This window comes from Nelumbo nucifera, chromosome 1 (genome assembly GCF_055504915.1).
Source record: "Nelumbo nucifera cultivar China Antique chromosome 1, China Antique-T2T, whole genome shotgun sequence".
Lineage (NCBI taxonomy): Eukaryota > Viridiplantae > Streptophyta > Magnoliopsida > Proteales > Nelumbonaceae > Nelumbo > Nelumbo nucifera.
The window spans coordinates 88,680,477-88,702,900 of record NC_142649.1 but is presented as its reverse complement, the minus strand read 5'-3'; the positions used below and the strand labels follow the sequence as shown (position 1 = coordinate 88,702,900).

General features: G+C 37.0%; 2 protein-coding genes across 3 annotated transcripts; both read right to left on the bottom strand.

Annotated features, from left to right (window-relative positions):
- Window positions 1-873: 873 nt before the first annotated feature.
- FAS2 (Transducin/WD40 repeat-like superfamily protein) lies at window positions 874-15,344 on the bottom strand. Of its 2 annotated transcripts, none has more exons than XM_010245735.3 (12): window positions 15,096-15,344; window positions 14,418-14,529; window positions 9,547-9,573; window positions 9,313-9,385; window positions 9,125-9,228; window positions 8,829-9,043; window positions 8,644-8,740; window positions 6,965-7,037; window positions 6,421-6,509; window positions 6,194-6,332; window positions 5,990-6,087; window positions 874-1,323 (listed from the first exon to the last, which is right to left on the bottom strand). In XM_010245735.3, the coding sequence occupies exons 1-12, from the start codon at window positions 15,207-15,209 to the stop codon at window positions 1,073-1,075; spliced, it is 1,392 nt and encodes a 463-aa protein (XP_010244037.1). In that variant the 5' UTR covers window positions 15,210-15,344; the 3' UTR covers window positions 874-1,072. The 2 variants fall into 2 exon arrangements, with proteins under 2 accessions (XP_010244037.1, XP_010244038.1); XM_010245736.3 differs by having other exon boundaries at window positions 8,829-8,998.
- A 3,213-nt stretch (window positions 15,345-18,557) lies between these two features.
- LOC104587947 (alcohol dehydrogenase-like) lies at window positions 18,558-21,607 on the bottom strand. The gene is made up of 10 exons (XM_010245737.3): window positions 21,308-21,607; window positions 20,541-20,677; window positions 20,346-20,392; window positions 19,934-20,259; window positions 19,762-19,844; window positions 19,613-19,688; window positions 19,459-19,520; window positions 19,278-19,373; window positions 19,020-19,181; window positions 18,558-18,932 (listed from the first exon to the last, which is right to left on the bottom strand). The coding sequence occupies exons 1-10, from the start codon at window positions 21,342-21,344 to the stop codon at window positions 18,816-18,818; spliced, it is 1,143 nt and encodes a 380-aa protein (XP_010244039.1). The 5' UTR covers window positions 21,345-21,607; the 3' UTR covers window positions 18,558-18,815.
- Window positions 21,608-22,424: the final 817 nt, after the last annotated feature.

Below are 22,424 nucleotides of genomic sequence, written 5' to 3'. Positions count from 1 at the left end.
AAAATAAAAAAAATCACAAAATAAAGAAAAAGTTAGAGAACAATTTGGGCACATATTTGATGTTATATATTTATAAATAAAATAAAATATTGGGACCATCTATAATATTATGCTTTCATTATATTGAACAAAAATAAGTATTATACATAATTTTATCAATAATGGAAATGCAATAATAATTGGTTTGGGAGGTGGCCTAGTGGTTTGGGTCAAATGAATTAACTAATGATGTTATATTAAAATAATAATTTTTTAAAAAATAAAAAAGGTACAAAGAATCAAAAATATAAAAATTATAAAAAATTTGGACGCGTATCTAATATTATATATTAATTATATCAAATAAAAATTAAGTATGAAAACAAACATTATTTATATAATGTAGATGAAATATATAATTTAAAATCGATCTGAAAGCAAGACTATTTTCCTATCTAAATGGTGGATCAATGATCAAACTTTTCAAATAAACTCATGGTGATGTCATAATTGAATAATAAATATTTAAAAAAGATAGAACACAAAAAAGAAAAGTATACAATTTTGTCGAAAACATTTGGAGATATTTCTAATGTTATATATTCATCATATTAAATAAAAAAGTGTTAAAATAAAAATTATTTTATTTATGATGAAAATGGAATACAAAATTATTATTTAAAATAATAATAATAATAATAATAATTGTCATTGTAATTTAAAATTTCAACGTGCAATGCAGATATACTCGATCAAGTATTTCAAAAGATTATTCTGAGACCCATGAAATGCTATCAAGTATCGAATGGTAGGTTTATCTAAGAACTGGCAAAACCATTACCATGAAACTTTTTGAATGCGACCCATAGCTGAGGCTACTGAACAATAAATCAATGGATCAATAAACAGACGAACTCTATATTGCAATTTCTAAATATCCATGTCAAGTAGTATTTCTTTTGTTTTCGCAAACATTTACAGAATTACATAATGATTCACATTAGCATAAAAACCACGAGAACTGATCTCATGCAGATTAAGCTATGGAATATGAATTAACACAAAAAATACATTGTTGAAAGCTACAGTACAACTAATCAATTGCCATGGGAGTGATACGCCTTTTTGCAGGCTTATTTGATGCAGATATACTCGTAGAGTTTGGTGAGGCTTGTTTTCCAGCATTTTCTTCTGTATCTGTTTTTCTTCCAACTGTGGCCACAAAATCATGGGCTGTTGTGGTGTTCATGGTATTCTCTAACTTCTGAGCCATGGGTTTCTTGTTTTCTTCTATGTCATTCTTAGCTTCAGGGATAGATTTGGAGACACTGTTGTTCAAAGAATCTGTAGAATTAAATTGTAAGAAAAATGTGAGTTGGATAAAAAGGATAATACATAATATCATTTAATTAACTTTATAACATAGTCTGAACTTTGAGCATAGAAAGTGCAAAAATTTATGCACAAATAGAGAAGGTAATGTTACAATTAAACTATAAAGCAACTATTTCAAAAATGCCAGTTCAAGATCTAGAGTTCTAATTTACAGAGACTATGAAAAAAGAAGACGAGTTCTAATTTCAGGGTTCAGTACGGGAGAACAGGCTGGTATGGCAATAGTCGTATCCTCAAAAGACGACGTGGAAAAGGAAGGTTTCCCACCTTTGGACCGGAACGAGGCAATGCTGATACCTGAACCGCTTGCAGTTGAAGAGAATGAAATTTCCAATTGGGTTCTTTCCAATTTTTGAGATTTGAGGAATTTTTGGGGGTGTAGGAAGCGAAAGCACTTCTAGTTGCAATTGAAAACAGGTTCCTAGTGGAAAAAGGAAATAAGAATAGGAGACAGACAAAGGAATTGCTGAGGCTGGCCTGGGGATTAAACGATAGTGCAGGGAGTGCAAGAAGAAACAACAAAAACTCAAAAAATTAATAAATGGAAAGGATCAGAGTTTTATCTTGGAATGTTAGAGGTCTCTGCTCCGGCAGAAGAAGACTGGTAATCGGTGGTTTCTTAAAAGACAAAAAACCTGATTTTCTATTAAAACAAGAGACTAAACTGCAAAAATTGACTGCTAGAGTGGTGAGAAGAATTTGGGGTTTTGAATGCTTTCATTGGCTTGAAATTCCAGCGGTAAATACTGCTGGAGGTGTAGCCCTATTGTGGAATAATGAGGTCTTTAAGCTCTTAGATAAGAGGATTGGAATGTTTTCTATCTCAGCAAAGTTTTTGTAAGAAGAAAACAACCAACAGATAGTGGTAACTGGAGTGTATGGGCCAGTGGACTCGAGCCTGAAAGATGTTTTTCGGGAAGAATTAAATTGTGTTAGAAGAGATTGGATAGGACCCTGGGTGATTGGGGGGGACTTCAACGCCATTATCAATCCAGAAGACAAGAAAGGATGTACAAGGGTTAATAGAGGCATGAAGGTGTTTAAGGAGTTTATCCAAAGGTAGGATTTAATTAATCTGCCACTGTCCGGAGCAAAATAAACTTGGACCAATAATCAAGAAATTCCCTCTCTTGTAAGGTTAGATAGGTTCTTGATTTCTCCGGAGTGGGAAGACACTTTCCCCAACTCAAAAGCAGGAAGCTCTTCCAAGGGCTGTCTTGGATCATATTCCAATTCTGTTAGAAACAAGTGGTTTAAGGAAAACCCCGTCTCCTTTCAGGCTTGAACATTGTTGGCTGGACTCAGAGGAAATGCGGTCAAATATTCATCAGTGGTGGACTGAAGCCTCCTTTGAAGGCACAGCCAGTCATGTTTCTTCAAAAAACTGCAATGGCTGAAGGCCAAATTAAAACTCTGGCAGAAGGAAAGATAAAAGTTGGATGAGGAAAAAAGGAAAAAAATATTTGGAATTGATTGCAGATCTAGAGGTCCAGGAGGAAGCAGGTCCTCTGGACAAAGCTAATAGGAGGAAAAGGGCAGGGGCAAAAAAAGAATGACTCCTTAACCTACCAAAATGAAATCAAATGGAGGCAAAGGGCAAGGGCATTGTAGCTTAAGTGTTCATGTCAGCCATGAATTGGATCCCAAATTCCATTGATTTATTGAGGAAATCTTCTATATAATTTCTTGCCAACTTGACATAAGTAAATGGCAATGTATATGATGAATACAATTTTACTATAGAACATAAGTAAACAATGAAGATAAACTTTTAGACCTTGTTCTGTAGGAATAACATGACAGCATTCAAAATATAAAATGGCTTAATAATATACTTTTCCTAGACATCCTCAAGTTCATGCCTTTTCATCTTGATCCAAGTACCAAACACATCAGACTGATTTCCCATATTGATGGCATACAGGTAGGGATGGCAAATTTATCCACAAAACCGGGTCCCCAATCCAACCCGCCCCAAACGGGGCAGATTTTCCCCGATCATACATGGGGACGGGTCGGGTTCGGGGATTTTTTTTGCCCCGGACTGGGGACAGGGCGGGGATGGGGTCTGCATATAAATCCCCGACCCCAGTTGTAAATTACAGATATACCTTTATATATATACCCTATAAGGTACTACGTAGGTTATTAGGTTAGGAGTCTAAGAGTCTCGAATACAAAGTTGCTGCCTGTTTCCCTATTCCCTAAGCCCTACTGTTTTGTCTTCTTCAACCTTCGCACATACAGAGATTCAGACTGAGTCTTCATTCAACCTTCTCACTTTCTCTCATTCTCTGTTTCTCAGTCTGGCACTGGCAGTCTTTCTCTCATTCTCTGTTTCTTCCTTTCTTGCTCTCCGTTCGTCCGCCGACCACTGGGTGCCACCACCACTGTAGCAGCAGACTTCCCAGTCTTCCGTCATTCTTTATTGTGTTTCTCAATACTCTCTAACCTGAAGTGCAGGAATATCAGGAGCCGATAGTGTGAGCTCCACATCCGATGTCATTTTCTGGCATTTTTGGGCATTTGGCATCAGAAGCACCAGGATAACCAATCAAACGCATCACCCAAAATGGATCTCCAGCTTTATCACCCTCAAATTCATTTGCTGATCCACCTAATGCTAGGGCTATTCCTCACATTCATTCACAGGGCGGGTACATGTCAGGGATTCCCCATCCCTGATGGGGACGGGGATGGGGATTGAATCTTTACCCCGATACTAGGGACAGGGCGGGGACGGGTGCGGGGATTTTAGCCACGGGGCGGGGATGGAGAGGGGGTTCCCCGCCCCATACCCGCCCCGTTGCCATCCCTACATACAGACTGCACGTAGCACTTTCTATGTTCTGCTCCTATGCTATGGGTAGCCTAGTCAGGAATCGTCTGGTTAAGCTGGATTTTCACAAGGCCCCATAGCTGTCCATGTAGTAGGTTTTACTTTCCTATTTTTGATGTGTAGGCTTTGGGTTCATGTTGTCTTTTGTCTTGTATTTCTTTTCCTAAAGCTTCCGGTTCAAATTGAACTTGAAGACTAAAAGCTGGAATTTTTCAAAAATTAAACAAGGAGAAGTTGATGGGGATGATTTTTTTTATCCAACCTTTTGAAAAGGACTAACAAGGGTCTTGTCAGGTAAACTAGAATTAGTGCAAGTGGATAAAAATCAAAGAGGCTTGTTTTAGGCAGAAAGAATAATCTGGCATCAGGAACTAATTATTAGATTGAATTAGGATAAGGAACTATGCATAATGGAAAGATGGAAAGGACTTGCCTCTCAACAGATTGTTGCGTTTCCCTATTTTATGAAGGCACATTATCAATGAACGAATAAATACTTCAAGACAATGACATGAAAGCTAAGTGCAAGTTATTCAGGCATATTTTCCTTTAATAAAACTCAAGAAAAGTGAAGACAAAGCATTATAGGATTATATTACATGGCTATGATCAGGGATGATGCAGAGTCAAATCAGATAGATGGTATTTGGAGAAATCCAGTTCCCCAAGGGTTGAAGCATTTGCTTGGCTTGTGGCAATGGACAGTATTTTGACTGTGGATCATCTGAAATCCAGAGGAATCAGCAATCAGCATGGCTAACATGTGCTTTCTTTGCAAAGAAAAGGAAGAAACTGTTGTTCACCTTCCCCTCTCATGCAAGGTTGCTGGATTTCTGTGGAAGACTTTCACCTCTCTATTTGGATTCCCAAATTTTCAGCCTGCATCCACTGCAGAAATTTTTTCTTCCTGCCAGCTAAGAGGAAGTAAGAAAGCAAGGTTGTTGTGGAGTTGTATTCTGTTTCAAAATTTGCTGGAGTATTTGGACCGAAAGGAAAAGAAGAATTTTTGAGAACAAATATTGGAACCTAGATAAGATTGTGGCATCTGTCAGCAACTCGGTTGCAGACTGAGCTTTAGTCTCTCCAGAATTTAAACAAGTTTCTAGAGAAGATCTGGGTGATAATCTAGAAAATACTTTGGGGATGCAATTATGTAATTTGGATGATTCTTTGAGTAGTGTTCCCTAGAAGGTTGTTTTGGTCTTTGTATGCGGGTGATGCCTTATTACCTTCTACTTTGTAATCTTTTTTCTTTTCTTTTAATGAAATTTCATTTTTATCTTAAAAAAAAAGGTGCAGAAACTTCTATTATTCTAGTCCTTCCCTTATCAAACTCAAATTCACAGGTGTTAGTCTTCTTAAACAAACCTATATAACATAATGCTAGAGAGCAACAAACAAAACAAGTCTTAAGAAAAATGATTGCATTCATGAACCTATCTAAGCAGGATATATTCTCTTAGAAATCCATATTGCAGGTGGATTGTGGACCAAACATCCAAAGAGCAGCCTGTAGCCTTGTGGACCCATGCACTGGATTAAGACCCAGCTGGAACCATACATAAATAGCTATTAGATTATATTATACAACCAGTTAAAAATCTGAACTTGTGTATAATTCTGTGTTTTTTCCGGTAAGAAATTTAGACTGAATTTTATTTTTTGCATTTCTCATCTCCTAATCTGATTCACAAATACAAATAGAAACCAAAGTTTGTTGCCAGATATGTACAGTTGGACCTTACATTGGTTATGCAAAACAAGAACAAAACGAACCTGGTAGAACTGGAATTCCCAATTCATCGTTTTCAAATTCTATAAGGGTACAATAACCATCTTGAGAGGACAATGCTAGATATTTGGCATTAGAAGACCTTGCAACAGCAGATAAAGATATCCAATCAGAACTAAGAAGGAAAATGTCGTAAAAAGGAAGGTGTGCGTTAGAAGCAAGCAGTGGAAACTTCAATTTGACCTTACCATGCAATATCTGTTATGGCTGCATAGTGAAGGCCAGCCAATATTGCTATTGGAGGAACACTCTCTGTATCATAGATGTATAGAGAGTTTAAAGTGGCCACCGCAAAAATCAATCGATATGGAAGCTTGAAGAACCCAGCTGCTCGAGTAACCAGATTGTTTAATAACAAAGTAAATCATGGAGCAATTACAATGATGGAGGAATGGAGTTCAGACAGCAAAGCTACCTGAGTTGGACCCCCGCAGGCGAAAAACAACAGGGCAAAATCTTACTGCCACAATAGGTTTGCTGGCACCAGGGAGTTGTAGAGCAGGCCTGCACAAGGGAGAGATGTGAAAGCATTTAATTAATAGGATACAAAGAACTTAATCCTGGCTTTACATATTCTCTTCCCTGTTTTCCTTTTTCCAGCTACAAGAAAGGAAACAAGATGAATCTATTGCAATTAAATTCTCAATGGTTAGGAAATAATTTTATTGGTATGCACTGATTGTTTTTATTTTCCAGACACAACCTGTCATGTTTATCAAACCAGAATGCCTCTAAGTTCATAAGGCCTTCACTAAAATCTTCACTTTTTTAAGCAAAAACCAAGGTCAGAGATATATAGTAGGTTGGCATTCAGCACAACATGATTCAATATACCTCTAATTAACATAACAAACATTTATGCTTATAGTGGATTGTTTTCTTTCTCAGGGGTTTGACTGAGCAAGGATCCTTTCAAGAAAACATCAAGGGGCAACACTAGTAAAGGATATGTCACTTGCCTTGAAAGATCCTTCCTTGAAAATATATAGGCAGTATTTACCGAGTCTGATGTAGGTGTGAATTTGTAAGATCCTGAAAGAGGAAATATGTAGACATAATTGTTACCAGCTACATTATATGTCTAGGATTTATATTACAAGAGGAATATAGGCCCATCTAAAACATAGCACACTAAAACTGCAGGAATGCACAGATAGAGGAAATACAGGAGAAATCGTTAAGTTTACGTATGATTGCTCCCTTGAGAAACACATATTTATCTCTAAATAGACATACCTAGCAAAGATATTAATTGGTTTTAATCCATATGAATAAATATTTATAAAATATCAAAGGAACAGTAACCATGCAAGCAGCTCATCCTCCAAAAGGATAGAAGCAAAGCTGTCAATTATTCTACAAATAACAAGAAAAAAAATACTGTGGCTGCTATCCAGGAAATCTGCCTCCAACATAACATGCTCAAACCTACTCTAGCTACTGATCCATCTGAACAAGATGTTCACTCTTAAAGGCAAGGATCTAAAGCCTCCGAAAAATATATCAATCGCATACCATCTAATAGCACAAATATCTCTTCTCTAATCAAGATCCCTGTCTGAACAGGAACAGAGAAAACCAAAGTAGTTCCTCCATCATCTCCTCTGAAAGCTCCATGTATATCCCAAGGAACAGCCACCAAAATTGAGGTTGATTTTTCCACAGGAAGAGAGGGGGAATCAGATTCCTAAAACAATGATTGGGCTACATAAAAGCAGCTTCTCACAACATCACATTAGTAGTTAATGGTTAGCAGGTAATTGTCAGTTTACTTTTTTTTAATTCAAACGATAAACTGATGTGTTTGGTAAAAAGAAATGATAAATAAACTGATGTTTAACAGTCTGGACATAGCCTAATTCCATTGCTTTTCCATATCACTCAATGATCTCTAGATGATGGATTGGCAATGGCAGGGATTTTGAGTGGACACTTTCAAGGAACATGACTACCAAGGTATGAAATTTTTGTATATTTTATATACAGGATCTGAATGAGCCATTATATTGGCCAATATTGGAATCCAGATAACATGTCTTAAAACCAGTCTCAACATGTAAAATCCCATGGTATTTTTACTCACAATGACCAACAGGAGGTTTCTGAGCCTAAGCCATTAAACATCCACCAACATTAGATTCTTAACTCTGAAACAAGTAAAGACTCACAACTTGTCCATCATGAATTATATCATTGCAACCAACAAATACCCATTGTCTAAGAGAATGGTCAAGGAAAATCAACATATTAATACATGAACATAAGAGAAAACTACTGATCAATAAAAACATAAGACAAAACAGAAAATGCTGTAAAACATTATCATGAAGCAGGCAAAGAAGAAAACACAAATCCAACTCAAGGGGCCATCGCTTGGTGCTATGGTAAAATACAGGCTGCAAACATGAGAACACCAATCAGAGTCTGAGAGTGGCCACTACATGCAAGAAATTTCAGAAAGTAAGGTCCATATCCAGTCCACCCCCCTCTAGACACTTGATAGCAAGGACTAAATTGGGCAATGGCCCTTTTTTCTTATATATTTCACCTCAGGAAACTATAGAGCTTATACTTAAAAATTCTGAATATCTATATTTATATACAGTAAAGAACAATAGCTACGTAGTTAAGTCCACACCTGCTGGTACCAGTAGAAAAGATCCATCAGGCGACCAGGCCAATCGTCGGAAGAAAGATGGTAATGTCTCATCATGAAATAGATGGTTTTTGGTCAACTGTATCTCAAGACAAATGTAGATTTTATTATTTCAAAGATCTATTTTTATTGTATGCAATTCAAAGATTATAAAACAATTTTCTAACCTTGGAATCATCTGGAAGTTGCTGTTCTGCTTTGGCAATTACATGCTGACAAACGAAATTCATCTTGTCAAAGGCTTTTGTTTTATTCTGAGGCTTATTCATATAAATCCGACAGGTTCTGTCTGAACTAAGTGAAGCAGCATAGTGGCCCAATGGATCCCAAGCAACACCTTGAACATAATGCAAATGAGCATCCAAAATTTGATGAACAGAACCTGGAATTTAGAAAAATAACACAAAACTGTATAAATATTTAACTTTTACTGAATAAAAGGTTACAGCCACGTATTTTCTACCTTTATTTGTATCCCATATGATGCAGGAATTATCAACAGACCCAGAAATTAGGAATGCACCATCAGTAGACCACTGCAGGTCCAGGACATCCTTGCGGTGAAATCTGACCCAAAAAATTCCAATAAAGCATAAGAACTAGTCCAGGATAAAATTTGAAGCTTAATGAGAATCCAGATGGAACTCTTACGATAAAGTCTTGTACATTTTCCATGTTTGACCAGCTTCAGTGGAGTGTAATTTCCATATCATCAACTCACCTCCTACAATTAGGGAAACCCATTAGCAACAGCTAAAACATATTAACAAAAAATTTCTGCTCAAGTCATGCATTTAATAATAATGGCAACTATTTGAGAGGGATAACACTTAAATTGGGAAAAACACTTGGTGTTCTCTTGCATGAAGGAGGAAAGAATCATACCATCAGACCCAGATGCAAGTTGTTCTCCTGCATAACGTGAAGGATAGAAATGATTCAGTGCCAAAAAATTAGAATACGAAATAGAAATCATCTGAGTATCAAAATAATCTTCAAATCTGCCCTTTCAATTGTTACCAGACAACAAACTAATGAAAGTAAACAGCCTGATCTTAAGCCCAAGATCCAATGTGCATTGCATATTAATTATCAAACCCTGAGGCAAGCATAATAATCCAAATCCCTGTGAGCATTTAAGCATTATGTCCATGCTAAAGCCCAATAACCCTATTGATATTGTTAATTTAGCATAAAACGTTGATAACTGCTGTACTTTGTTTTCTTTGTTTGAGGCTAAGCTGGAATAGCAGCATGATCACTCTACATAGTACAGAAAAAAATTCTGTATACATTACAAAAAACATTTCACAGCCACCAGGGGTTTTCTTCCAATCAATTAAAAGTTAAAATTAAAAAGAAGAATGCTAACATCTTGCCAAATTAAAGCACACATTTTCTGTAAACAGTGCCACTGGATCAGCTAGCTGCACCCAATAGCCTTCAGCCATGTAATTTTCTCTTTCAGAATTTTGTTAGAGTCCATCAAAATACCAAGACAAATAAACAATACAAGTTCTATACATAATGTCAGTGACTCGGTGACAGTGACCAAAGCACGTCCATGCAATCACTGGCATAAGAATGATGAAGAGCAACACCTGACAACTTCATCAGGTGAGAAGAATCATGCAGCAAAAAGTTGTAGGTATAAGATGTGATCTCTGAAAGTAAAATTGGAAAATATTGGATTTGGGCTAGAATGCGCAGTCACCATTGTGGTGCCTTGGGTTGCTTTTTGCATGAACCCAAGAATGAAACAAAATCTAATGAGATGGACAAGCAATGATGGTAAGACATTGGAAGAAGGGTGGACAGTGGACTGGAGATGGAAATTGAACAAAAAAAAGACAGATAAAAAAGGGGAAAAGGATAGATCAGAATTCCTATTCTGTCCATTATGTATTTCTTGTGAGCATGTATAAGGCCTGACTTGTTCTTAGTCCATTATCCATTTATAGTTTGTGTTCAGAATATCCCCTTGATTTTTTATGTATATTCTTGCTTCTATTGAATTTTGGTGATTACTTAGCAAAAAGGAAAAAAAGATGAAAAACATTATGCAATTAATCCAAGGGCAAACAGAAACAAAGGGTAGGAAAATTTTGAATCATTACATGATTTCATGATTTAATAGCAGATGCTTACAAAACTCATTATATATAAGGGCACAGATATGTCTTTTTGTCTTAATAGTGCTTCCACACTAAGAGCATAGTTTTCAAGGTGTCAAGGCAAGGCCAGGCAATAGGAGGTGCCTTGTCACTTAGTTTCCTAGGAAAGTGCCAAGGTGTCACCTAGGTGATGAGAATTTTTTGAATAAAAACCATGTACCCTAGAGTAATTCCCTAAGGTTCCATAACAAGCAACAACCATCTTTCACCATTAATTGCCCATAATCTTCAGAAAAAATGTATAAACTTCATTCAAAACATAGAAGATCAACATATTCATGAAAAAATGGAAGAAAGAAAAGAAATTTCAGAAAATCAATATGTGTTGATTGGACAAAATATCGAGTTCTTCCAATGCCTATTAGTTCAGGTTTTGATTCAACCCTAACAAATAAGAAAAATAATAAAAAGAAAGCAGTATTTTAACTCAAACTGAATAATCTAGTTTAATAATGTCTGTTTTATTTATTATAATCACAGAAAATTAATAATATGAGTATCCAAAAGCACTGTATAAAAAATATCTTGGTAGCAAGTCAACCACCTATCAAAAAAAATAAGCAAGTCAACCCTCTATGAACACCTCACCTAGGTGTAATTCTACATGTTAAGCTACTTTGGTATTACCTGATTGTCATAGTTAGGTGGTATATCCTAGAGGTAGCCTCTATTTTATATAATAGTAGGTTGTTCTTGTATTATTTGGTGTAGCAATAGCAGACATGTCTTCATTGGGTAATTTGGCATTTCATTGATGGAGAGCAGAATGCTTGTGTCTTATTGGATGGTTGCAAGAAATTGTTGCGGCTATGTGAACTTGTGAATACCAAATAACCCAGGCATGCCTCACTGAGTGATTTGGTTTATCCTTTGACCTATAGCATGCCTGGGTTTTTTAGAGGCCACAAGAAAGTTTTATAATTATGTGAACTCATCACTCTACATATTAGGCTACCTTCACATTTCTTGATAGTCCTAGCAAGCTAGTGGATCCTAGAGATCTAGAGGTAATCTCTATTTTAATCACATGAAAGTGAGTAGTTCATGTATCTCTTAGGATAGCATTAACATGCATGCACTCACTGGGTAATTTTGTCTTTCATTTAGTTGATAAAATGGCTATATTTTATTGGAGGATAGCAAAAGAGAGTTGTAACCATATTGACTAATCGAAACCAAATCACCTAGGTATGCACTTACAAGGTGATTTGGTTTTAAATTTGATGATAAGCATGTTCATGACTTGTTAGACAGTCACAAGAAAGTATTATGACCACATGAACTCATCGAAATCAAATCACCTAGACATGCACTCACTGGGTGATTTGGTTTTTCTTTTGATTGATAGCATCTTAATGTTTTATTAGAAAGTCACAAGAAAGTATTGTGACCATGTGGACACATCACAACACATATTAGACTACATCGGCATTTCTTGATTGTCACAGTAAGGTAGTAGACCTTAGAGGTAGTCTCTATTTTTTCATATGTTAGTGGGTTATTTTTTGTACCATTTGGGGTAGGAAAAAGGCATGCACTCATTCAGTGATTTGGTTTTTCATTTTATTGATAACATGCTTGTGTCATTGGAGGGTCGCATGAAAGTGTTGTGGTTGTGTGAACTCGTTGTTCAACATGTTAGGTTGAGTATCTCAAACTTTTTCATGATTTGATAAAATTATCATTTATCAAAAAACATGTTAGGTTAATAGCATGTCGTGTTTTATTGGAGGATCAAAAGAAAGCGTTGTGACCATGCTAACTTATTGCTCCACATGTAAAGCTATCGTTGTTTCTGATTATCAAAGTAAGGAGTGGACCCTAGAGGCATAGTTTTCAAGGCATCGAGGCGAGGCTTGTTGATGGGTTTTGTTTGAATAAAACCCCTTTCACTATTAATTGTCGCCTAGTCACCTAGGTGATGGGTTTTTTGAATAAAAGCCATGAATCCTAGGGTAATTCCTTAGGTTCTATAGCAAGCAGCAATCATCTTTCACTACTAATTGTCTATCTTCATAAAAAAGTAAAAGCTTCATTTGAAACATAGGAAATCAGTATATTCATGAAAAAAAAAATGAAAGAAAGAAAGAAATTCAGAAAATAGAGGGGCCGAGCCTCTATTTTGTCCTAGGAAAAGAAGATAAAAAAAAGAAATGTGAGAAAAGAAGAAGAAGAAGAAGAAGAAGAAGAAGAAGAAGAATTAATGTGTATTTTTTTTAATAATTAATGTGTTGATTGGATAAAATTTCGAGTTCTTCCATGCTTATCAGTTCATGTTTTGAAGTCTTCGTGGATTCAAGACAATATACATATTGATTGAACCATAACTATTGAGAAAAATAATGAAAAGAAACTAATATTTTAACTTAAACTGAATAATTTAGTTTAACAATATCTACTTTATTATTATAGTTTCAAAAAGTTAAGAACATAAAAGTATCCAAATCCAAGAGCACCATGTAAAAAATATCTTGGCAATTAGTGAGGCAACCCTCCATGAGGGCCTTATCGCCTAGGCATCACCTTGACAACCATGACTAAGAGGATGATATCATGAATTTAAATTTTAAAATAAAAAGCACTGTAGACTTCTTTTTGATAAGAAAAGAAAACACACACAGATTTGTCTCTCTATCTTAGACTCTTATTGCCCTAATCCATGTAAACAGTGTAGTGCTCCAAACTAGGAGTATAATACCTTGAACTTGAAATAAGAATGCTTCAGCTAACTATCTAGCTGTTGTAAATCTGTGATGCCTAAAACTAGGGTGCACAATTTAATATGATTTCCTTAAAAAAAGCACACCCTACATGGCTTTACTTTAACTGTGTTAGCTAAGTCCCCATCATGATTCCTCCCCCAAGATTTAGGTTTCATAATTTCTAAACTATCTAAAACTCAATAATTTATCCACTAATGTTTCACTTATAAATAATTTCTTAAATATGCATCCCATAATCCACCAAAAATTTCCCTACTATTAATTACTTAACTTAAATCTCTTTCAATAAAAGATATTTTTTAGCTATCATTTTACAACTTAGTTTCACTATGTATTATTTATTTAAATCTATAAGTACATACTCAAATAAATACATATAGCTCTAGCACAAACAAATAAACAACAGACATCCACACTGTGCCTCCAAAGTTTTATGTTTGACAGTCTGGCGTTTCTTCTCTTGATCTCGCTCAGTGATCAGGTAGCAAGTAGCATTTACTCAATAGGATCCCATAGACATGACAAAAATGCATGTAAGATAATATTCATAAAACTAACCCTCTAGTGCAATTATGGTTAAAGATACAAGAAACCTTCCTTCTGTTTGTTCCTTAATTATTACATTAAACCAATCAGATGGAGACACATTCCAAACTTCCCATGAAAACAAAAAAAGAAGTAAAACTACAGAACTTGAAAATAATTGTTATGATGCATGCTTGATAAAAGATGCACAAAAAGAGAATATGAGGAGCATTAAGTATGTGTACACCAGATGCAGTATGGCATATCAATTTTAAGTTAATAAAATGTTCCTAACAAGAACAACTCTTTTCAAGGGACATAAACACGTCCTTACCAGATGGAGAGAATCGGAGAACATTTACAGCTGAGGTATGGTAAGAAAGGCTATTTTGATAGGAAGCTGTTGGAGCTTTCTTCTGTTCCTGCTCTGAAGTCACTTGCCAAAGCTGAAGGATTATATGTAAAATGCGTTTATAGTTAGTTCAGGAAACTACTTTTAAGTGCTATGGGAAACAAAAATTGGCTGACATTTCCAGTTCAGTAGAAACATAGTGAAGCACCAAAATACCAATTTCAATTTCCGACAAACAATACCGTGAATTTAAAGAAAAAGAAAGAGAAGTGCATCATAGAAAGTCGCATGGATACTATAACCAAGATCCTTGTTCATTTTGTAAAGAACAGATGTCTATTGTCCAGGAAGCACATTGCATAAAAAGCATGGCACCAGTATCCATTCACCGAAACACCAATCAGAGCCCCATTCCGAAAACAAAATGAAAACTTTAGCGGAAATTATTGGAAAGACCTACTTGAAAGTTGCAATGAACAATGCAACTAAGAAATAATCACAGAACAAATTATAATTTGATTGAATCTCTTCTTCCAGAAACCAAGCAGAACCCATTGTGGTGCTGCAGACCACCCATTACCCGAAATAGATCAAACTAAGCTTCACCAAAGAAGGAAAAGAAAATGAACAGAGAATGATTCAGCAAACAATCGATAATACCTTGATATCATAGTCAGCGCCTCCGGTTGCGAGAATTCCGGACTGGGGATGGAAATCTAGGGTTAGAACAGGTTTGGTATCATGCCAATTAATCTGAACGGTCCCTCCCTTCATCTCTGTAGGATTTGCAGATCAAAGAAATTAGGGTTTCCGAGGAAAAAGAAGGACCGGAGGGAGGAGAACAAAGGAGGAGGATTTTGGCGCCCTGATCTTGGCGGGAAAAGAAATGCCCAGATGCCAAATTGTTGATTTGTTAACTGTCAGTATATATGAGTGTAAAAAAATGTAATTATAAATGCCACCTCACTGTGAAGCAAAGCCCCCAAAGGAGGTTCTATTCGAACGATCATGCATAGCGCGTCAATCCAACGCGCGCTAAACGACAAGAATATTTGAGACATCCTCCCTTTAGAGGTATAAATCGGGCCGGGCCATGGCCCGGCATGGCATGAAGGCTCATAGGGTGTGTCAAGCCCAGCACGAAGGTCCGTGTCATGCTAGGCCAGGGGTTTGAGGTCCATGGGCCAGTATACCTCCCCCCAACAGTATAAACAGGCATATTAGGGGGTATTGTGTATTTTGCTTATGGGGGTTGAGAAAATAACATAAATGCCCCCCTATAGCTATATAAAAACTAGTTTATGGGTTTTTGGGTAAAGTTGTAAATAACTTTACAATGACCAAAATACCCCTTCCAACAACTAAAAAATAGTTAGTTTTTAGGGTATTTTGGGCAATTGAATTATTTTCAATTCCTATAAATAGCCTTATCCTCCATTCTTCTCATTACACCAATTCAACAATTATCTTAATCTCTTCAATCTTCCCTCTCTCAGTCTCTCAGTCTCCCTCAATCTCTCATACATGTAATTTGACTATCTGAGTGAACTCTGATAGTCTCATAGTCTAATTGGCTGATTATTTGATTCTCCAAGTTAACAAATTGGGAGGTAGAGGCTTGGAGCCTTGGACATTGTTATGTTGAAAGGTTTTAACCGTTGAAATCAAGTTGGGATTCTGAACCAACAATCTGGGACCAGGGTAAGTCCAATTAAATTAATTTTATTTATTTTTAATTTGAAAAAAAAATGGCAAACTCTACCCAAAACCCCAAGTTTAGTAGTCCAATTTAAAAAAAATATTTAAAATAAAAGATGTAGAGGGAAAGGGAAAAATAGCAGTTTGTCAAAAATGTAAAAAAGACTTTAGCTATTGTAGTTAATATGGTATTGGTCATTTGACCAGACATTTTCTCATACATGAGAAGGAAGAAGAAATAATTCACAATTTAAATGAATTATTGAAATAATGGAAAATAAATTTTAAAAATATTAGAAGAAATCGGAGAACATTTATCACCGCCAATCCCACAATGTCACATAATCCGTGATCTACTAACCCCTCCGATGTCTACAGGCTACAATTCCATTGGAGTTTTGTTTAGTTATTTTAGTGCAAGACCTATAGGTACCATTGTACCAGGGTTGGCTAGATGCAGTCATGAATCATGATGTAGAATATAGATTACAACTTTATAATTACAAGATAAAGGAGGGCATGATACTACTACATACACCGGATATTTCATTTTCAACTAAAGCAAATGATGAAAGCATGTGTGAATGCTTTCATCATAATGTATATATAAATTTTGTTTAAATTGTAAATTTTAACAAATAACCCATAATTTTTTATTTTTTTCAAATTATTGTAAAATTTGTTTTAATTTTATTTAATTTATTTGCTATTAATATAATTTTGTATTTTCAGTTTATAATTATATTGTATTTTTTATATTTTATTAATTTATTCCAATTTCATATTTCATTCATCCGAGTATGAAGTATGAAATATCCAACCATTGTATATTTCATAATTTCAATATTTGTATCATTATTCATTCAAATTTAAATAAAATAAAATTCCTATTTAAATTGTTTTATACTTTTATTTATTTATTTTTTGAATAATCGATAATAATAAATTCGTTATTCGTATATTGATATGAGATATCCATTCAGTCTAGCCCGGTTCAGCCCAAACCCAAGGCCCGCCCTGTGGCCCAACCTGGCACAGCCTGCAGCCTGGCTCGGCCCAAGGCCACAGCACGACACGGCACGGACCTGAGCCGTAGGTCATGCTGTGTCGACCCAAAATTTTCACTGGAGAGGGAGGCATGGCTTGTGACGGCCCGCACTTTGCACGGGTTGGCACGGCTCACTTTACACCTCTACTCCTCTTGCTCTGCACCTTCTTCCCTGTGTCAACTTGATCGGATATATGAGCTCCGGCGTCAGCTTGAACGCGTTGTGATTTGTGATATGAATCGGGATAATCTGCAGCGGCCCTCCCATTCAATGATGCGGTGTGAGTATACTTGTCCGTGTATATTGCCGTTGCCGAAGGGATGAGTGGAGGACCCTCTTCTGTGCTGGGCTAGAGCCTACAAGAAGGAAGAAATTAAACGAGACCATGCCATTTTTTTTTTTCTAAAATTTTAAACAGTAACAAACACACTACTGATTACTAGGCGTTCATTCCCTATTATTTGTAAGCGTATCGAATAATTAGTGCGATATAAAGTAATTAGAGAAGAAAGTTGGATCTGTTGATGCTTAACAAATACAGTTGAACTGGTAGAAATTACGATCAGATTAAATCGATTTGCATGAAGAAATAAGATGTTGTTGGGGTAAAGATAAAAGTTTGATACTCGGGATGGCCTGCGTTTGGTTGCATTGCAAATCTTGACGGGATGAAAAATTTTGTACCCAGTTTAATTGTCTTCATTTGTCTGTAATTATGATTTGCATTTTTACTTGACACAAAATTAACGAGCCTCCAATCTTTTTACTGAGGGGTAGCTCAGTTGGATGATTTGTCCGAGTGAAGATGCAATTTGGAGTCTCGCTATTGTCTTTGAAATAAAAGAATGATGCGTAAACTCGTGAAGTGAGAATATCTCCATTCTTACATTGTGTGCTTTGATGCCCTTGCTTTCAACATGTGTATGGACTATGGAGTCGTTTATTTAAGGGGATCTCGACTCAAAATTTGTACTTTGTCTCTTACAAGCAATTACAAATTTTTTGACAACCCAAAATTTAACACGAAATTTGCACCTCAATTCATTCGATATAAAGCAGTTCATGACAGAATTGAATGGCTAGATGATTTCCTCCAAAATAATTGAATAGTAAAATATTTAAAATAATAATAATCAATCCAGTTTCTAACTTAATTCAGCCAGAGCAGAGCACATAGCCATGAATAACTTATCTATTATAATTTATTTATGATCGATCATTTGGGGCTTTCAATTCAGTATTATTAACATGTTTATATAATTCACATGGATTTTCGTAATAGACCGAAAAAAAAAACTTCCTTTGTAGATATGGAGATGGGTTCTCCATTCAACCATATATCTGTTTAATGATACAACCGTGAGCTTGTTCTAACTTCTAATTTCCAACAGCATTGCTTGCTATAGCATTCCACGCATTTTATTAGTTTACATTACCTCTTCCCAAACAGGAAGTCTTGTACAGTTTGTACTAAACAAGATGCTTTATATGTTTCAACTGCCAAACGCCATAAAACTGCTATACTCCATTAACTCTGAAATCAAAACCAAACCAAGACTAATGGTACACAACTGCTGCTTAGGAAACCAGGTTTTCTAGAGAATGCAAGTCTGAAACCTCGTTTGGCCTGGTTCTATGCGCCCATGCGAATGATGCATCGAAGGCTATCTCCTTGTAGCATGTACTCAAAGGCCTTGTTGATCTCTGCAAATGGGACTTCGTGAGTTATGAACTTCTCCAACTCAAGTTCCTGCAAAGCAAGAAAAAAAGGTTAAATATTAACTAAAAACAAAGTTTTCCAATCACTGTTTGATCTGAAATGAAAATGACTACTCACCTTGTTCATGTATTTTTCGACAACTGAGGGTATGTCAGAACGGGGCTTGTAGTTGCCAAAGAAGGTTCCTTTGAGAGTTCTCTCATTCAAAATGTTCATGGGGTGGGTCTTGAATTGGTCATCTCTGCTCGGAACGCCTACCAGTACTGCAACACCCCAACCCTGCAAGCAAACAACCCCAAAATTCAGTTCCTCTCTCTCACTGTTCTAGTAATATAGATCAGAGGGGATTCACGATTTGGTAAGAATATAAATTACGTCGTGAACACATTCGAATGCAGATATCATGGCATTGATGTTGCCGGTACACTCGATACTTCTGTCTACTCCTCCGTTTGTCATCCCCGCAATCACCTAGTGAATCAAATTCAGAATGAAAAAATTAGTCTATCAAATTGAAACTAAGAACTTCGTTATGTTCAAATGCTTAGGAACTAACCTCTTGAATTGGTTTGTCATAGTCCTTCGGGTTCAAAAACTCCGTCACTCCAAACTTCTTGGCTGTAAGCAACAATCAATCAGTTTTGATAATAACCCTGCAACTACACTATTAGAGAGTACTAATTGTACAAATGGGAACTCAATAGAAGTACCTTCATTGAATCTCCTGGGGTTCAAGTCAACACCTATGATTCTTGAAGCCCCTGCAATTCTTGCCCCTTCGGCAGCCTAATCATGCAAAACAAAGCTTTCAGTAAGAAGAGAGAGCAGAACCCAGAAGAGTTTAGAATGAGAAACTCACAGCAAGACCGACAGCCCCTAATCCAAAAACAGCAACTGTTGAACCCCTTTTGGGTTTTGCAACATTCAAGGCAGCACCAAGACCTTAAAATCCGAACAACCGATCAATATATGAAAGAGGAAACTAGCAACATACAGAGGGAATTGAAAACTGATTTAATTTTTCACCCAACCTGTAGAGATCCCACAACTAAGGAGGCAGACTTTATCAAGGGGAGCAGAAGGGTTGATCTTGGCGAGGCAGCCAACATGGATCACTGTATACTCGCTGAAGGTGGAGGTGCCAACGAAGTGGTATATAGGTTTCCCCTTGATAGAGAACCTCGACTTTCCATCACTGAGCATTACACCTCTCTCAGTGTTGATCCTGAGGAGATCACACATGTTACTCTCCTCTGATTTGCAATGGGCACACTCCTTGCACTCCCCAGTGAATATAGGGAGGACATGGTCTCCTGGTTTGAGATCCGTCACCCCTTCTCCTACGCTCTCCACGATTCTAAATTTTCAGAAAATATACAGTAAGAATGCAGATTCTTGGGTATTTCTTTAACTTCTTTTCACTTAATTTGAAAATATACATACCCTCCTGCCTCGTGGCCAAATATTCGAGGAAAGACGGGTGTTTGTCCCTGAGAAGTCAGAAACCAATCTCAGTCTCAAGCTAAAAGATGAGAAAGATAAGAATAACCGACAAACAAATCTGTTTCTCATTCATTTGTGTTATTCACTACTGTGCCCTTGTGCAGAGAAAATTAAGTTTCCTCCGGAAATAATTACCTTGGCCTCCCAGAAATAAACGTCAGTGTGGCAGAGGGAAGTGAAGAGGATCTTCACTCGGACCTCCTTTGCCTGTGGTGGAGCCACCTCGACTTCTTCGATCACCACTGGCTTCCCTGCTTCCCAAGCCACCGCAGCTACATACCCATACACAACAGAGGACTAGTTAAGTAAAGTTGATCGAGAAGTTATATGCATCCAATTAAAATACCCATCAGACACTTCATGCATTACTAAACTATTTATTTTCTTGCACTAATCTTAGATCAACCGTCAGAAATCAACCAAACACCATACTCCATACAAATAGCCAATTTCACAAAAATATCAGATAGAAGCTAGAGTTGGCAGAAACCATCAAAAGCAAACAGAACGATGGCCAATGAAACCCTGAAATCCTAATTGACACAATCTAATAGAAAATTAAATGGGCTGATCTTCTAAAAGTATTGGGAAATGCGATCGGCACTAGTGGTCGAGCATCGATCACAAACGAAACAACCCATTTATCAAACAAAACCCAACTCATAAACAAAAAAATGATCACTCCAAAGAGGTACTGTAGGAACCCCACTAACAAGAAATCAACAGGTTGGTGTTGTGAAAATTTCTCTCTAAAAATCTAAAATCGAAGAAGAAAAAACAGAGCAAAAACCCACCAAGAAACTGAACCAAAGAACCGAAATATAAGACCAAAACAAACGAAGAAAAAAAAAACCTCCAAATGCCGCAGCAAATAAGAAAAGGAAAACATCAACGGGCAGTACCTTTGCATCGTATGACCTGACCAGATGTGCTCGACATCTCTTTTCTGTTTTCTTCCTTCACGAAATCCTTCTTGTGTTGTACTAAAGAACTTGTAGTGATCACAGAGATGGCCTTGCGCGTGAGGATATTTATAGTACTAACTCAGTGTAAGTGGAGCCCTCCAACGGCGGCTCTCTTTTGCAGCTTCCGCTTTCGCTCCACGCCGACTGTTGAGCTCCGACATTTTCAGATTCTATTGAAGAAATTAGTCCAAACGAGGAAAATACATGTCCATCCCTCGCCACCTTCCCAGTTCCGTCAATAGAAGCTATCGATAGTTCATTGTTTATATCACTGCGTTTCAGTTTGCGAGGAGTAAACACGTGGCTAATCCAAAGGTCACATGCCGAATGGATGGTCTGATCGGCCACGGGCTGTCTAGCAGGCTTTCCTACTAGACCCGACTAGCAAACCCGCTAATCAAGGGACGTGAGTGTAAAAGCTAACGCACGACTTGAAGCTTCCAGTAGCGCCTCCTCATGGAGGAAGGCCACGTGGCAATTTGAATAAAGTTGTAAAATTTTGGTGGTCGTGCAATCTGTGATGGAGGGGCCGTGCATGGTGTGACTAAAAGAAAGCCTTCCACGTGTCTTGGCACCTGTCTCGTACTTGTCTTCGTAACATCCAAAATTGGACGGTTTTCGTTGTTTGTTCGTCAATGTCATATGGGATAAATGGGACTCAGGAGTTAGATAGAGATGACACCGACCGAGAATGTGGGCCCGTCTATCATGTGTACGAAAACTTGGAAACAGATGGAAAGGAGACTAGGAGAGTGGATCAAACTTTGAATAGCTTAATGTGCTTGACCTTACCCCAGACTCCACCTTTACTTGTGGGCTGGGCCCCATGCTCCTCGCTCCCTCTAGAAAATTTGGATGTGGACGAGTCTCCCTCACCCCACTTCCGGTTCCACGTAGCATCTTTTGTTAGTCTTATTAATAGACCTCTCTTGGGCCAAAATGGCTCCACGAATTGCTTGTTGGGGCAAGCTTGAGATAGCCTTGGCCTACCCTAGACTTTGCTTCCATATAAAACTTATAATGGTGCTAACCAAGTGTATGAGAAATGTGAATT

Coding starts and splice junctions, on each gene's coding strand:
- FAS2 (XM_010245735.3), bottom strand. CDS start 15,209: ATGAAGGGAGGGACCGTTCAGATTAATTGGCATGATACCAAACCTGTT. Junction 9,229..9,312: donor AAAATGTACAAGACTTTATC/GTAAGAGTTCCA, acceptor TTTTTGGGTCAG/ATTTCACCGCAAGGATGTCC. Junction 6,088..6,193: donor GCCATAACAGATATTGCATG/GTAAGGTCAAAT, acceptor TGCTGTTGCAAG/GTCTTCTAATGCCAAATATC.
- LOC104587947 (XM_010245737.3), bottom strand. CDS start 21,344: ATGTCGAGCACATCTGGTCAGGTCATACGATGCAAAG. Junction 20,678..21,307: donor TCAGGTCATACGATGCAAAG/GTACTGCCCGTT, acceptor ATGGGTATGTAG/CTGCGGTGGCTTGGGAAGCA. Junction 19,845..19,933: donor TAGTTGTGGGATCTCTACAG/GTTGGGTGAAAA, acceptor TCGGATTTTAAG/GTCTTGGTGCTGCCTTGAAT.